Here is a 15,653-nt window from a genome sequence, read left to right on the forward strand (position 1 = left end):
CAGCCACCGAGCATTGACAGTAGTGTGCAAAATGCACCTCTCAATATGACAATAAATTGCAATAAACGAAATAAATTGGGCCATAAACTGCACTGAACGGCACTTCAGAATAATAATCAAAAATAGATGCGTCCACTAACGTGCTGCTTTTTATTTTCGGACTTTTCAAGAAACTTTTTCCATACTTCTTTTAGTCGCATTGCGTCATGGCCAGTTCACGATGGCTGGGTGAAATAGACCAATTATCCCAGCTAAATGTAACCACTTTAAAAAACCCGGAATGTTCTAGGCGCATTAAGCCAACTGAGCGTTGTTCACAGTCGCATGACCTAGTTTGCACTATCTTGCGTTCTTCAAGGTTAATAAGTTAAGCCGAAGTCGCTAATTTTTTAAGTACTGACTTGAGGAGCAGAGAGTGAATAGAAAACTTGTAGATCGCTTTTAAAAACAGCTGACTGAAACGTTCCTGCGTACAACTAAATGGATGTGCTACATTCGTTGGAATATATTTATGCTGCGCCTAGTGGTTACAACATAATTTCTTAGTATCGCAGTGGTAGCGAAAATTTAATTATTTTGCTAAATGCAGCCAAAATGTAACGCACAAGCCGTGCTTCGTGCGACTTAGGCCAGCTTTCAAGAACATTTTTTTTTTAGAGTAGGTAATGAGAAACGTGCTGTAGTGCACATTTGTTTCTGCTCTTGGGAATAGGCTGGCCGTAGCTGACACTGGAAATGGTTACCTGGAGATGTAAGGGAGAGGCCTTTGTCCTAAGAGAGGTAAGGGAGAGGCATAGTCAGGCTAATGATGATGATGATGATGTTTCTTCTCTGCTCACGATATGATACTGTTTTGAGCATCTGTAGAGAACCTGTTATAATTCTCAGCTTCATGCCCTTTTATCACATTTGTAGCGTAGTGGCATATAGCCCGCGACCCTGCTAAAAAAAGTTGTATGATGCAATAAACTCATACATTTTATCACTCAAAATCATAGAATTATCATACAAATCACAGAAAATTGTAATACAAATGTCATAGATTTCTGCAAAATCATAGAGTCATCATGCAGATGTCATAGAATATCTTACAAATTGTATGATATTCTATGATGAAGCGTCTGTGATGTTTTTGCATCATAGAACTTTTTTCAGCAGGGGAATAATTGGTCATACTCTTATTATCAGTTTAATCGTGAGCAAAATAAAAATAGACGAAGTTTCGAGGTGCTAGACGACGTTGCGATGTGCTAAGATTCCTCAGGGGTGTTGATTTGTGAAGCGGTTTACCCCCACCTGACTGCCTGAAGTGCCGCGCTTGAATACGTGAATCTGGAGTCAAAATTTCCTAATAGCACAAGTCTTTTCTTCTCTACCGCTATTTTTCGGCATAACATTGTCAGCGATGTAGTTCGCCAGAATAGAGCTAAGACGGGCTGGCTGACTAGCAGGCTGGTTGACTAATATTGAATAGTTAACTTCTTAACTATTACTGTTGAGCTCCTTAATTATTGAGAGGCGTATAGCCCGCCGTAAGTAACATCCATATCAGTTTTTAGAATTTCGATAACGCGGTTACCCTCGGCGGTTACCCAACAAATTTTGGCTCCATAGCGCCAAAATCATGCCCTTTCGAGAAGCCTGCAGGCAAAGCAACCTCTCCAGCGCACGTAACTCGTCGAAATAACCAAAATTTGTTGGGCCACATCACCGAGAGATATAGATATTATTTACCGTGGACACTCGCCTGTCAGAAATTGGGGAGCTTAAAAGTAATCGTTAAAAAGCTAACTATTCAATATTAGTCAATCAGCCTGGGAGATAGCACGTCTTAGCTGTATTCTGATGTACTACACCACTGGCAATACTATGCAGAAAAAACTGCTCTTCTAACTCATAACGCCTATTTCTAAAAATTCTGTAAAGCCTTAGGTGAAACACCCTGTATACAGAGTGCTGCCAACAGAAACTTCATTCTGCACACTTGAAGGAGCCCTCACATGATGTGCTCAATTAAGTGATCTAGGACGAGGGAATGGATTGCTACAAGAACCGAGCTTGCTTTTGTTGACATCTCCGATGTCTAGTCAGTAACAGATTGAGTGTCGCAAACTTCGTACAGTGAATATGAAGTGGTTGACTAAGGGTTTCATCGTCCCACAGAGCAATGTCCGTACCGTTAAAAAATGTTGTAATCGCCGATTACATCCCTGGATTATTGATCAATTTAGTCTACCTTCATGGTTATATCCCGTAGCCTTGGTCATATAAAGTGAGACAGAGGTACGAAGAAGAAAAAGGAACAGCGCAAGTAGAACGAGAAGAAGAGGAGAAGCACGTGAGCACGAGAAGAAAAAAATCTGGCAATGGCTGAAGACCTGAAAGAGCTGCCGCACTTCAGGTGAGCTTTTCTGCTTGCGAAACGAATAAGGCGGCTGTAAAATAATGTTGTGTCAAAGTATCCCATGCAGTACATAGCTGCAGTGTGGTCCCTAAGCCATTTCTAAGGTAGGAGCGGATTGTTGCGTTGTGAGCTCTTGTCTAGTTAGCAGCTATCGAACGCGACTGAGGCATCACGAAAGTACACGAGGCCAATCTTAGCCAATGCTCCATCCCTAAAGTCCCAGTACAGAGAACGAATTTCACAGCGACTGACGTAGTACCGTCATTTTGTTCGCAGCAATGTTCCGGTCATTACGAAAGGTGCCATGGAAGACGCCGCCTCGAAAAGAACAAAGAAGAGGAGGAGACACCGAGAAAAGCTCTCTTCCAAGTCTGTAAGCAGTTCCTCGAGCACCGCCTCCCGGGCGTCTACTCTGCCTTCACGACCGCCGCCCGCGTCTACGGCACAAGCTGCGGCTCATGGGAACGCCACCACGGAGCCACCCTGCGCGGCTCCAAAGACGTCGGCGGCGCCGAGAAAGAGCCTTGTTCGCAGCTTACTGCCCCGAAGCATGTGGCCCCGGCTCAGAGAAGCTGCTTCCAGCGACCACACGAAAGGCACCGCCGAGAAAATCCCGTCATCTCAGCAAGTTCCAGACTCCGGGTCAATTTCGAGGCCGGAGCAGAAGGTGACCGCAGTTCCCGCGCCTCTCCCGAGCGCCTCCGCTCGTGAAAGCAATGGACTGTCCAGGGATGTTCCCGCACCGGCAATGGCTCCACGGGTTAAAGTCAAGGACTCGTCAGCCGTTGATGCTTCCCTTGCCATGATGTCCGACCTCCTCGATGCGTGCTCCGCTGCACCGTCGCTGGAGTCACGAAGTCCTGGGCCGGCCGTGGAGGTGACCGAGGCGGTCACTACCCCGATAACGGCGAAGGACATGTCCGATTCCTTCTGCGGTACCCCTCTTCGCGCGCCTCTCAAACAGACCGCCAGTCTGCCACATCCACTGCACGGGCGTGGAATCGCGACGCCTGCGGCCGCAGCATCGGAAACGGGAACTAAGACTGAACGGGGAGCCCCAGCCCCGCGGCATGTGCAACAGGACTCCACACCTGCTGTGCCGACGAAGAGTCCCGCGCCGAGCCCACACTACGGTGCCAGCGATAGCACACGATTGGGAACGCTTTTGACTGCCTTGCCCCTCGCAGAAGACCTGAAAAACATCGTGAGTAATGGAATCTTTGGTGGGTGCTCATAACCGTTGTACTCTTGCGGCAAAATGAGTTCATAGTCAAATTCCTATCTTGAGAGAAGTGATGGTGCTTTGGAGCAGTGAGATCTTCGAAACACTCTTGGAAGATTCTAAACAAAGCGAAATTTCTTGTGTTAGGGCGAGTGTTAGCTGCAAAATAAGATGACGCAATTGAAGCCGCGGAGACATATATCATCAGTGCGAACGTCTCTCGAAGCATATACGCTGCAGCGGTAGGCTTTAATAACGTGGTAGCCGAAGCATTGCAAGAGCAGTATTATAAATGGATGCGTGATCCTTTACTGGGATATTTCAGGCCGAGTTTAGTGCGTCGCTACTGAGCCTCTTTCTGGCCTGTCAGCACAGCAGTGCTGCAGAGAGAGTCTGTCCCCAGGAAAAGTGGACCATGGGAGTCTTCCTCTCCCTCTCCTCATTCGCGTATTGGGAGGGTGTACGCTGAGGAGAGATATCAGGAATACTTTCACGTGACGCCGTAATAAAGTTGAATATGTATGGAGACAATGTTGCCAATGTAGCATCAATTATAGCATCCGAGTCACGTTCCGCGCATTAGACAAAGAACTGGAAGCGCATACTCTCTACTTCTTTGTTTCAACATCTATAGATGGTTTCACAACCCTCAGAGCAACCGGATTTTAAGCATGAAATGCTTTTAGCTCCCGTTGTCGGCAGTGTGGTGACGTCACGCCGACATCCGGGCACTGAATTTCACTCATCCGGGCACTGAAACGAGAGCATCCGGGCACCGTACGAGATTTAACGAGACTCTCTAAACCCTCCTACAGGACCGGCATACAAGCGCCGGCAGCTTCGCGCCGAACGGTTGGTGGCGTTCCTCCCTTCCTGTACAGTGCGGTTCGGGTGTCCACCGAGATGACAAAGAATTACTGCGTAATTTCCTTTGCTCAAAAAAGCGACGCGTTCAAATGGCAAGGCATTGCGCCGAACGGGTGGTGGCGTTCCTCCCTTCCTGTACGGTGGTGGTGGTGAAAAAAAATTACCGACGATTACGTTACTTCCTAATGCGAAATTTGATCGCAGCAAATAAGCTGTTTCACCTTTTCGATAGTGAGTCAACCCCAGCTGCGGAGTTGGTTTCAGGGACAACGCCGCCGATGCCGACACAAACAATATGATACCCTCGCTTCCGCAGCGCTAAGAACCAGGTCTAGCCGTGGGAAGGTGGTCACGTATTCGTCGACGTGCCGGGGCCTACGTGAAATAACCGGCGCGTCGGCAACTGAAGAGCACCCTATCCGCCACACAAGAACAGGGGGGGGGGGGGGGGGACCCTTTCCTCCTCTTTCTGCATGGCGGCGACGGTGTTCTATGCAGTCACGTTATCTTGACTCTCTAGCGGCGTCAGCGGCATCCAGCGGTATCAGTCGGTCGTTATCAGTCGGTCGCTGCTAGCGCTGGGGGGATGAAAGGGGGGCGGAGCTGGTTACGAGGCCGACGCCGACGACGACGCGAAACCCAGGAACGGACGCCAAAGAGCTGCGCTCTAAAACATTTATGGGCAATTAAATTTTTTCCAGAAAGGTGATTGGGGTAGGACCCTATTGGCCCTTTCCCCTCACAGTACTAGGTGGAGCCCCTATTCCGGGGCCCATTGGCAAGCAACGCCGCCCGCGTCCGTTGAACCAAAGCCTTTTGGCTCTTTAGATCTTGACAGCCAAGCAGGGCCGCCTCCCAGTCCTCTCTGGTGGGGTTGGGTTTGGGGGGGATAGATGGGTTAGATTGACACGCCCAAACCATGTGGAAGGTGTCAGACACCTCCCCACAGAACTGGCACGTGCCATCAAAGGATGTATTGAAATGTTTAAGCACCGCCGGGCACAGTACAGTGTTAGTGAGAATTTTGATGAGGAGGCGCTCGTCAGCGCGATCCAGACCCTTACAAGGGGCCGGTAGCGCCGGTGCTCCTCCTTGTAGTAATCGGTGATTTGTTTGAATGTAATGGCCAGATTTTCTGATTGGGAGCACCCTTCCAAGGACAAGGAGATAGCCCGGGGAGAGAGTGCGCGGTGCGGTTCGGGGATGACAGAGAATTACTGCGTAATTTCCTTTCCTCAAAAAGCGTCGCGTTCAAAGGGCAAGGCATCGCGCCGAACGGGTGGTGGCGTTCCGTGGACTGCCTGGCAGCGCTACAACAGGCTGTCGCGTTCCACTCCTAAAGGCGAAGCTTAAGCGTCATTAATTAGCAGTTAGTATTTAGCCATTAATCAGTAATTAGTCACTAATTAGTAATTTGTCATCACTTTGTCGTCAGTTACGTGTCACGTAACCCGGTGATGACGTCACCAGTGTCACATAAGGCAAAGTGGTACAAATAACCGAGGAGTGAAAACAACGATTACAAAGATAAAAGGCAAACAGAAACCGGATACAGGTGACGAGGCAGGGCGGAAGATTTTCCCCAGACACTCAGAGGCAACGACTGCGTCCACATGGACGAGTGCACAGTATGTGTGGTGTGGTGTGGTGTTGTGTGTTCAACACTAGACCCATTTCAATATTTTCACTAGTACCATCTACAACCAATGTGTTATGCCAATACCTCCTAGAAAGTCTTTCTAGGAGGTATTGGTTATGCCCGTAAATATTTCATGCTTACTTTACTCTCGCTTACAGGAGAGGCAGATATTTTTTTTTTTTTCGGGTGTGGGGAGAGCGTGGGTAGTTGAAACCTAACTATTTCCTATTCTACGAGCACAACGCGATGTACAGCGGCGCATTTCAGCCTCTTTTTCAAAGTTGACGCTTGCAGTCAACTTTCTTTCGCTCTGCAGTCAAGGATAGGCATTAAAGGGAAGGTCGGGCTTTTAGCATCCGAAGGCTACTGGATCGAAGTTGTTGTTAGTATTTATTATTAGTAAAAAAAAAAATGAAAGGAAAAGTCCGGAGCCCTTCACTACGGCGTCCCTCATAGCCTGAGTTGCTTAGGGACGTTAAATTACAATAAACCAACTAAAGATGTTGCTAGCCGCGGCATCTGCCATCGAAACATGAGGCACCTGAGCTGCGGCTAGTGGGAATAAAAGGACAGGGAGATGGAAAGAAAGGTGGGACTCGCGATAGAAGAAAGGCTACCGGAAGGGCGGCAATATACACTATGCATGCACAAGAGTCATTCTACAACAGTCAATCTGCGGCAGGATATAGTCCTGAAAACGGTGGAGTCAATGTCAACAACTCAGCACGAAAGAATGGATCCCGATCTCGCGTTTAACAATACACTTGAAGGACCATGCCAGTCGTCCCTCGCAGTTAGAGGATTCGGCGGCTGGAGAAACAGGGGCGGTCAACGCATGGCGGGTAAGGGCGAAGAATATTTTACGCGCCCGTTCCAGGCTTGTGTGTCGTCGTCATTGTAACTGTCGGAGCTTTTTTGGACGTTAAACCCCATTAAACCATAAACCATAAACCGCAATACCAAAGCGAAGAGCACGACGAGCCGGCCGAAGTGTAGCAAATCGAAGAGTACAGCGACGGATGAATGGGGAGAGAATGAAAAGGGAAAGAGAAAGGCGGAAGCGCAAGGCAGGAAGGCGAGGTTGATAGCGCGAGGGGTGAGAGGGGGGGGGGTCTCCGGGTCGCGCTGAAAACTTGAAGCGATCCCGGGTTTCGATGGAGGCAAATATTTCTCCGAGGCCCTGCACTACGGCTTCTCAAAGACGCGCCCTTCGTGGATCCCGATTTACCCTACATGCAATGGGTGCGCGAGAAATTCATACATTTTCCACAAGTTATGACAGTCCTTCAATAACTTGCATTGATGGACTATGACTATGATTGCAAACCTTATCGTCATCTGCCGGTCTACGCCCACTGCAGTGCAAACGCCCATCCCATATCTCTCCAATTAACGCAGAATAGAAAGGGGCGAGTCAAAATGCAATAAAGAAAAAAAGAGTGGCACACGCGCCGCCCGCCCTTATAAAAATGGTCTCCTTAGACACTATTGCCTTCCTATAGATATATATTTTTTTGTCGTCTTAGACAAAAGTCACTAGAAGTGTATGGCCGTAAATCTATAGATTGTCTATAGACTGTCTCTAGCATATGCATTGCCTATAGTCTATTTTCTAGGATTTGTCTATATACTTTATAGAGAGAAGTGTATGGACAGTCTATAGACTGTCTAAAAAAATTAGTGGCTTAGCTCTGGTTAAGCCTGGATATACAAGCGAAAAGCTGCAGTTAGCTTGGGTTGAAGTCATGGCTGTCATAGTTGCCGCACAATTCACTGGGAGCACCAAGATAACAATGGAGGCGTTCGGCATTCCACACACTGCCTGTACGGAGGCGGTGGTGGTGAAAAACTTTAATATGAAAATAGAGTTTGAGGGTCACAAAATCCTGCTACATGGTCGGTATCCTTAGTCCGGGACACCGCACGACGAGGCCCCGTCTCGCGCCCGCTTTACTAGAGCCCTTTGAGACTCCAGTGTGGAGCAGTTGAGGAGGGCAGTCTCCCATGCCTCTCGGGTGGGGGTGGGGGAAGGGGGAAGGTGAGGATTCTGAGTACATGCCCACACCATGTGAAAGATATCGCAGATCTCTCCACAGTGCGGGCAGCGCCCATCTGTGTTCGGATCGAAGTGTTTTGCTATGGCAGGACAGAGAAAGGACAGAGAAGAGTTCCTGTCTGCAGGCGCCGCAGAGTTCGCTCCTCCGCCTTACTCAGCTCCTTGGCAGGTACTGGGTAGAGACGGTGGCTGTCGCAATAATGAATTAGGATTTCGCGGAACCGCAGAAGCGGTTTATGAGCTTCTGAACCAGGAGAGCTAGGATGAGGAGTCCGGTGTGTGAGCGCTCGGGCGGCCGCATCAGCGGCCTCATCGCCTCGTAGACCCTGGTGGCCAGGAGCCCAGATCACTTTTGTGCGAGTTGGATCGGCGGGAGCGCGTCTTAGAATTGGGAGGCAAGAGGGGATATTTCGCCTGCAAGATAATGTTCACAGGCCCGCCGAGAGTCTGTGATAACTGTTCTCGATTTTGGATCGGCGGCAGCGAGAGCTATTGCGACTTCCTCCGCTCGTGTTGAATTTGGGGCCCGAAAAGATAGCCCATCGACATTCATTCCCCGGTGGACTACGGCAGCCGTGAAGAATCCCGTGGGCGACGGCCCTGTGATGTCCACGTAGTAGACGCCCTCTTTATATCCATTCTGCCTCTCAAGTGTGCGAACCCGCGCTTGTCGTCTGCCTTCATGTGAAGCCATGTCTATGTTACGAGGGAGCGGAGCGACCAAGAGCATGTGGCGCCACAGCACCGGGATGTTCTCCGTCCCCTCTGGTATTCATGTGTGTTGGATGTGTAAGCGGTTTAGCAGGCGGCGCCCAGGAACCGTGTGCGATAGCCGCGTATATTGGTTCACGAGGTGGGCCTCCCGCAACTCCTGATGGAGTTTACCACTCCCAACGCCTTCAGTTTGGCGTTGGAGGTAGCCACCGGGAGGTCCAATGCTCGCTTTGTTGCCTTCCTGATGATGGCGTCAATGCGCTCGTCTTGTTTGGTGGTGCGCAGGTACGGCACGGCGTAGAGGATCCGGCTGGTCACGAAGGCATGGGCGAGCCGTAGCGCGTCCCTGCCCCGTAGACCACCCCGCTTGTTGCAAACACGATGGATCATGCGCCCTACCTGTTCACCTATGCTCTTGAGTTTCGCTATAGTAGAGTCCGGCTTAAGTTTGTTATTGATGAACAGACCCAGAATCCGGAGCTCTGCCACTTCTCTGATGGGACCGGCCGACAGAGATATGTGTAGAGACGTGTTGTCCTTGTGGTTTGTCCTGACGTGTAGAAGCTCTGATTTGGCGGGAGCACATTGGTGACCACCGTCGGCAGCATATGCATCGACTATGGAGGCGGCCTGCTGAAGGCGGTCCTCCATCTCCCCAAGGCTCCCCATCGGTGGTCCAGATTGTAATATCGTCTGCGTAGAGTGCGTGGGCGAGGAAGAGGCGGTAATCGGCGCGGTTTAAATTCAAGGGGCACTTTGGCTCTGTAAAGTGCTGCAAGGAGAAAGCGTTTCCTGGCGCACTGTTTTTTATGCGAAGCATACTACTTTAGCTACCACTTCAGCCCTTCACCGTGGTTATGCGCCTCCAAATCACGTGACACATGACGTCACACCACGTGACACGATGACGTCACGACAGTAGAGAAACGGGGGCCCACCTCGCGCCGTCGCTGTGTTGTGCGCCTCCAAATCACGTGATACATGACGTCACACCACGTGACACGATGACCTCACGACAGTGGAGAAACGGGGGCCCACCTCGCGCCGTCGCTGTGGTTGTGCGCCTCCAAATCACGTGATACATGACGTCACACCACGTGACACGATGACGTCACGACAGTGGAGAAACGGGGGCCCACCTCGCGCCGTCGCTGTGGTTGTGCGCCTCGAAATCACGTGATACATGACGTCACACCACGTGACACGATGACGTCACGACAGTGGAGAAACGGGGGCCCACCTCGCGCCGTCGCTGTGGTTGTGCGCCTCCAAATTACGCGACATTTTTTTATTTGCCACGTTAAAGAACCCCAGGTGGTCGAAATTTCCGGAGCCCTCCACTACGGCGTCTCTCATAGCCTTAGTCGCTTTGGGACGTTAAACCCCATAAACCAACCAACCATTTTCATTCTTTTTGTTCCTTTTCTTATTGTTATTACTTTTAATGTTCCTTCACTTACTTTTATTGTTTTTTTTTCTTATTTTTACTTTCCTATCCGTTTTATTCTATTTATGAAACCCATGCATTCACTATAACCAACTCAACGTTGGGTGCGCCTTTATTCATGTTCAAACCTTCAGCCTTCGTGGCGGAATGGTAGCGTCTCCGCTTCAAATACCGAAGGCCCTGGTTTGATTCCCAGCCCCGACGCAGTTTCCTTTTTTTTTAAGTAGTGACGAGTCTGCGGCGACGGCTCCGGCCACCTGCGCCGTACGTGACGTCACTCGTCTTCGCGCATGCGCAGATGTGGCAAATCTGGGCTCCGGCTCACGCGAAGCGCAGTGTTGACTAGCCTAGTGAAGCTTTACGCTTCAATTCGCTTCGACGCAAACCAGAGTATTAAACATTCCGATGACATCAGGCTGTTTCTAGAAAAAAATACCTTAATGTCACTTACATGGTAATACGCACTCCACGTCCATTACTTAACGGCGCACCGGTGCCGAATCCGACGAATGACCGAACATGATGTCGCGTTTGGCGCGCTTGAAGAGCTTTATCAGGGCTAATCCCGTCTTGGGAAAGAAACAGGTGGTTTTTTAGGAAAGCAAATGGCGCAGTAACTGTGTCACATATCTGTGTGGACACCTGAACCACGCCATAAAAAAAAAAAGAATAAAGCAGCGAGTGAAAAATAAAAGAAGAAAGAGGTGCCTTAGTATAGGTCTCCGGAAAAAATTCATGGGGCACTTTGTTGACCTAAAGTGCGTTGAGACGAAACAATGCAACAACAACCTGTGGCACTGACGTGTGGTTAAGACGTTAAGCTTGGAACGCGACAGCCTCTGCAACGCTGCCAGGAAATCCACAGAACGCCATCCCCCGTTCGGCACTACGCCTTGCTCGTCGGTAAATTGTTTTTTTTTTTTTTTTTTTTTGAGGAAAGGAAATGTATCTATCTCGCATATCTCGGTGGACACCTGAACCTCCCGTAAGGGAAGGCAGGAAGATGGGAGTGAACGAAGACACCGTATTCACTAGACGCGCCTTTGTTAATTTGAGCCTTCCGGCTACAGCCGTTTATCTGTTTTTTCAGCCAGCGTCTGCTCCGGCGGACGCGGTTGTTGCGACGCGCGTCTTTAGTTTCTTTTTCTCTTTCCTCTTATCTTTCAACTCTCTTCTATCTGCATGTGGCAGGGGTGGTGGCTCGGCTTGAGCCAGTCGGCAGGCCCGTGTACATTTCCTTTTCATCCATCTTTCAGTCGCAAGCACCAACCTCCAAACCATCGAGATGGCATGGCGGTGTGGTTATCGTGCTCGTCTCGCACTCCAGCGAGCCTGCTTCGATTTCCCAACTCGACCAATTTCGTACTCGGTTTTATTTATTTATTTTACTTGGAGCATCACTATACCATCTCTTTAATTGGTTGCATGGTTACTAGCGAGCAAGACGACTTTATTCACACCGACATGGGCCTCGGGGCAGGGGCTCAGCCAGAGGGAGGATGTCTCCCTTGCCGGCCCTCCTGCGCCGTGACAACAGAGAAGGTCTTGGAGGCTTGCGTCAAAGTGCACTTGGCCCCGTTTGAAATTCGCGCTCTGTGACGTCACGACCGTTTAGACCAATTGAAAAGCGTGACTTATTTTTCTACAACTCCTGCTTACAACGATGAGGCATTAAAGGCTTCCACCTTAATTTACACCATTGGATTTGATACTGTGGGATGGTTATACACGTGGCACAACTGAAACGTAAAGTTTTCAAAGAACGGTGCTGTAAGCTTTGTTTTGTTCGTTTGGATGAAACAAAACGCCTAAACTTCCAGCGGCTCTGGAAGCTGTGCTACCCCGGGGAGACAACACTGAGATAGGGACGGTAGCCTTCTGGTCGCCACAGAACACGCAAACTTTCGGCCGTCACTAAAGCCACTACGAAACCTTTCTGCTTATTCTTTGGTACCGCAATAAGAAATATAATCGTGCCGTTGATTCACCGGAGCAATGGCTTCGGCAAAACTTTCTCATAACGGCGAAAGCTCTAATATAAACAAGAGAAAAGTATACAACACTAAAGGGTAACGGAGTGGAATCCAAGAGAAGGCAAACGTAGGAGGGGGCGGCAGAAAGTTAGGTGGGCGGATGAGATTAGGATGTTTGCGGGGGTACGGTAGCCACAGCTAGTAAATGACAGGATTAATAGGAGACATAGGAAAGGCCTTTGCCCCGCAGTGGGTGTAGGCAGTCATTAGGCAGTCTAATGATGATGATGATGATAATGATGACGTGATAAGAATTAGATTCATGCCGTAGATTTTTCGGAGAAAAGACTGCGGCAAAACTTTCTTATCACAGCGAAAGCTGTAAAATAAACAACACGAACAAGCGGTCGCCACCTATCCCAACAGCGAGTTTACAACCACATACTATGCGCGTACTCTAACGTTCCAGGTGCCTGTTCCCGACTCCGGCGTCACAGCGTCCCGAAGTGGAGCCCCGCGGGGCCATGCAGTGGTCACCATCGCCGTGTTCTGCGCCTTCTGCGTGGTGTGCATCGTCCTGGTGCCGCTTCTGTTCCACCGCTCCACGCAGCAGCCCGAAGAGGACCCCATCTGCCAGACCACGGACTGCGTTCGCCACGCCGCGCTCCTCGCTTACCTCACTGCCAACGACGTGGATGCCTGCGAAGACTTCGCAAAGCATGTCTGCTCTGCCTATTCACCGCCTAGGATTGAGAAAGGTCAGTACGCGTCGGCTATGGACGCTGCGATCTACACCTGGTTCCAGACCCTGGCAGAAACGCTTTACAGAGGCACCTCCACCCTGCCCATTGGCCGAAAACCACTCAATATGCACACGTTGTGCATGGGAGACGACTCTAAATACGGAAGGGGTACGGTCGACTTCCTGCGGTTTATGAATGAAATAGGCCTTGCCTCGCCCTTCACGGGTACTCGAGAAGTGGACGCTCTTGATGTCTTCGTATCGCTGTCTTTCAACTACGAAGCCTCCATCTGGTTCTCGCTCGCGATAGCACCTTCGCTAGGGCAGCAAGCATGGAGAGTGGTCATTTCTCCTCCTCGTTACCTGCAACTTCTTGTGGTGTTCCATCGGAAATTCAAGACTGCGGCCTATGGCTCATACTGGGCTAAGCTCTTGCACTCAGTCACGGGTGAGGCCTCGCTCGACATGCTCGAGAGGGCCATTAACGAGACAGTAACACAAGGCGTCGACATTGTGCGGCGACTTTATGGCGCCCTCGAAGAATCTTCAAAGGAGTCAGCTTTATTTACCCTCACTGAGATCAGCAACTACATACCGTACATTTCACCAGCAGCCTGGCTCAAAGCCCTAAAGCAGCACCTACCGTTCCGTCCAACAATGGCTACCGAGGTGTTCGTAACGGATGTAGACTACATGAGGGTAGTGGGAAGCCTTTTTCGGAAGTACGACAACCAACAGCTACTCCGGCACCTCTACTGGCTCTTCGTGCTCATGTACAGCCCAGCGGCGAGCCCCAAGCTGCTGCTTGTTCTATTCGGTGACGCTGAATCGGCCAAAGTGGCACGCCCTCTCTTCTGTGGCTTGAACGTAGAAGTGCCGTACAAGACGCTGGTCTCGGCGTTGCACTACACGTCAACAGTTTCCGCCTATGACAGAGCTTTGGTGGACGCGTGCTTCGACAGCCTGGTTGCGACAGTTGTTGCGATGGTCACTTCGTCCGAGTGGCTGGACCCTGGTAGCAAGGTCTTGGCCGCTTCGAAGGTCCTTGCCATCCGGAAGCTACTTTGGCCAGACGAGGTGATCCCAAGCACACAATCATTAGAAAACATCTACGAAGATTTTCCGGAGAACGAGACGTCCTTTGCAGCCTACTGGGTTCTATCCCACAAGGCCATTGGCGGAGCCAAACGAAAGACGATGTACCAGAGGATCTACGCACAGCCGCTCGGTGCCCTGGAACCATATATGACGTACGATGCCTTTGTGAACAGCGTGTTGATCGCCATAGGCTCACTCGTCAGTCCGTTGTACAGTAGGAACGGCACAAACGGCATGCTGTACGGAGGCATCGGCTTCATGATGGCGCTGGAAATAATCAAATCGCTGGACAGAAGCGGATTACGGTGGCACCCGAATGGCAGCTTCGTGAATTCGATTCTCTCCGCGCAGTCGACTTTTGAATTTGCGGTCCGCGACGCCTGTCCCGAGCTGCGGACACACAGCAGCGTGTTCCCCGAGATTCCGGCCGTCGAGGTCGCCTACGCCGCTTTTCAAGAGGCACTGAAGAAAGCCCGACGCCGCTTAAGGATTGCGCGGCACCTGACAGAAGAGAAGGTGTTTTTCATCACACTTTGTTTCATGACATGCCGCCGTAGGTATGTGCCGAGCCCCTACACTGTGGACTGTAATAAGGCTGTGCAAAATTTTCCTGAGTTTGCGAAGGCGTTTTCCTGTCCCAGTGGCTCCAATATGAACCCTGTACGCAGATGCAGATTTTTCGACTAATCAAAGCCGCAAGGGAACTCCTGACTCAACTTACTTTTCTCTCTTTTTTCTCAACTACTTTAAGCCTTCGCACGCTGTTTTAGCATGTGGCTGTGTTTGTTTTTTCTTCACGCTTATGTTGTTGCGCTTGTGTGAACTCTCTCCACTTGCTAACTGGTTTTCTTCTAACCACTAAACTCTATATAATGGGTCACTTGGGTAATAGTATAATGGATAATAGTATAGTCACCTTTGGGTACCTGTGTGAAATGCTGGTTGTGGAGCGTCTTACCAAGGCTATTTTCTGTGATCGAGGTTTGAAATCATGGTACACATCTTGTAAACCTGGACTTAACCAAATAGCAAAAGGGGCGACGGAGGCCTTTGGTGCGAACCTGTGCCTGTAGAAATCTCGGCGAAGGTATTTCATCGCCAAGGTTGTCTTCTGAGCGTACATTTTACGTTGCTTTTCAGCCCGAGACCCGATTCATGCTCATTTGACGGTATTATTGTAAGCGTTGCTTTCAACATTAACCTTCTACCGAACTGCACAGGCGTATTAGATGTAAAGCCACTGAGTGCTAAACGACAATAATTATGCTGCTGGATCTCGTAGTTGCCGATTTATGAAGCGAAAAAGTACACTCAAACATTATCCGGCAACGCATACTACTTGATGAAAACTAAGAGGGGTGTTTGCCCTTTACTTGTTTTTTAGTTCACATCATTGTTCACAAAATATGGTTTCAGGTTGCATTTCGTGTTCGACTTGAAACAGTACGTTGGTATCTATGGGATGTTTCCAATGTTTATCAACGCTACAAG

General features: G+C 49.8%; 1 protein-coding gene across 1 annotated transcript; it reads left to right on the plus strand.

Moving 5' to 3' along the window:
- Nucleotides 1–2,366: 2,366 nt before the first annotated feature.
- LOC149364584 (neprilysin-like) lies at nucleotides 2,367–14,849 on the plus strand. The gene is made up of 3 exons (XM_089568716.1): nucleotides 2,367–2,401; nucleotides 2,681–3,608; nucleotides 12,792–14,849. The coding sequence occupies exons 1-3, from the start codon at nucleotides 2,367–2,369 to the stop codon at nucleotides 14,847–14,849; spliced, it is 3,021 nt and encodes a 1,006-aa protein (XP_089424842.1).
- The last annotated feature ends 804 nt before the right edge of the window (nucleotides 14,850–15,653 follow it).

This window comes from Amblyomma mixtum, chromosome 2 (assembly GCF_055824585.1).
Source record: "Amblyomma mixtum isolate Tamu chromosome 2, ASM5582458v1, whole genome shotgun sequence".
NCBI classification, from domain to species: Eukaryota; Metazoa; Arthropoda; class Arachnida; order Ixodida; family Ixodidae; genus Amblyomma; species Amblyomma mixtum.